The sequence below is a fragment of the Meleagris gallopavo genome, unplaced genomic scaffold, assembly GCF_000146605.3.
Source record: "Meleagris gallopavo isolate NT-WF06-2002-E0010 breed Aviagen turkey brand Nicholas breeding stock unplaced genomic scaffold, Turkey_5.1 ChrUn_random_7180001874308, whole genome shotgun sequence".
Lineage (NCBI taxonomy): Eukaryota > Metazoa > Chordata > Aves > Galliformes > Phasianidae > Meleagris > Meleagris gallopavo.
The window spans coordinates 1-561 of NW_011138927.1; the positions used below are offsets into that span (position 1 = coordinate 1).

Genomic DNA, 561 nt, shown 5'->3' on the forward strand with positions numbered 1-561 from the left:
CTGCTATGAGCCTCGGCCGCCGCTTCCCCCTGAGCAGCTGCAAATGAAAATGGAGGATATGTCTGTGGCTGGCCTGGATAACAGCAAGCTGGAGGTGAGCGACCCCACCAAACCCCGGGGGAGGCTCACGCTGCGCTCCCCCCCCTCCATTCCAGTCTCCATTCTCACTGCCCCCCCCCACCCCCCCCCCAAATTTTGCTCTGCAGGCCATCGCGCATGAGATCTACGCAGAGCTGGTGGAGGATGCCTGCCTGGGGCTGTGCTTTGAGGTGCACCGTGCGGTCAAATGCGGCTACTTCTTCCTGGATGACACCGACCCCGACAGCATGAAGGACTTTGGTGAGGGGGAAAGGGTGGGGGGAGACAACAGGACAAATCTCTGGGGTGGGACGTAGAGCTGGGCTGATTTCTCTGCCCCCCCGTCCCCCTCTGCCCTTCCTGACCCACAGAGATCGTGGACCAGCCAGGGGTGGACATCTTTGGGCAGGTGTACAACCAATGGAAGAACAAGGAGTGTGTCTGCCCCAACTGCAGCCGCAGCATCGCCGCCTCCCGCTTCGC

General features: G+C 61.9%; 1 protein-coding gene across 1 annotated transcript; it reads left to right on the forward strand.

Moving 5' to 3' along the window:
• Window positions 1–6: 6 nt before the first annotated feature.
• On the forward strand, window positions 7–556 carry LOC104916188 (ataxin-7-like protein 3; the record flags this gene model as incomplete). Its single annotated transcript, XM_010727183.1, has 3 exons — window positions 7–94; window positions 207–339; window positions 450–556. Coding segments are annotated over exons 1-3 (291 nt in total), but the record flags the coding sequence as incomplete, so codon positions are not given.
• Window positions 557–561: the final 5 nt, after the last annotated feature.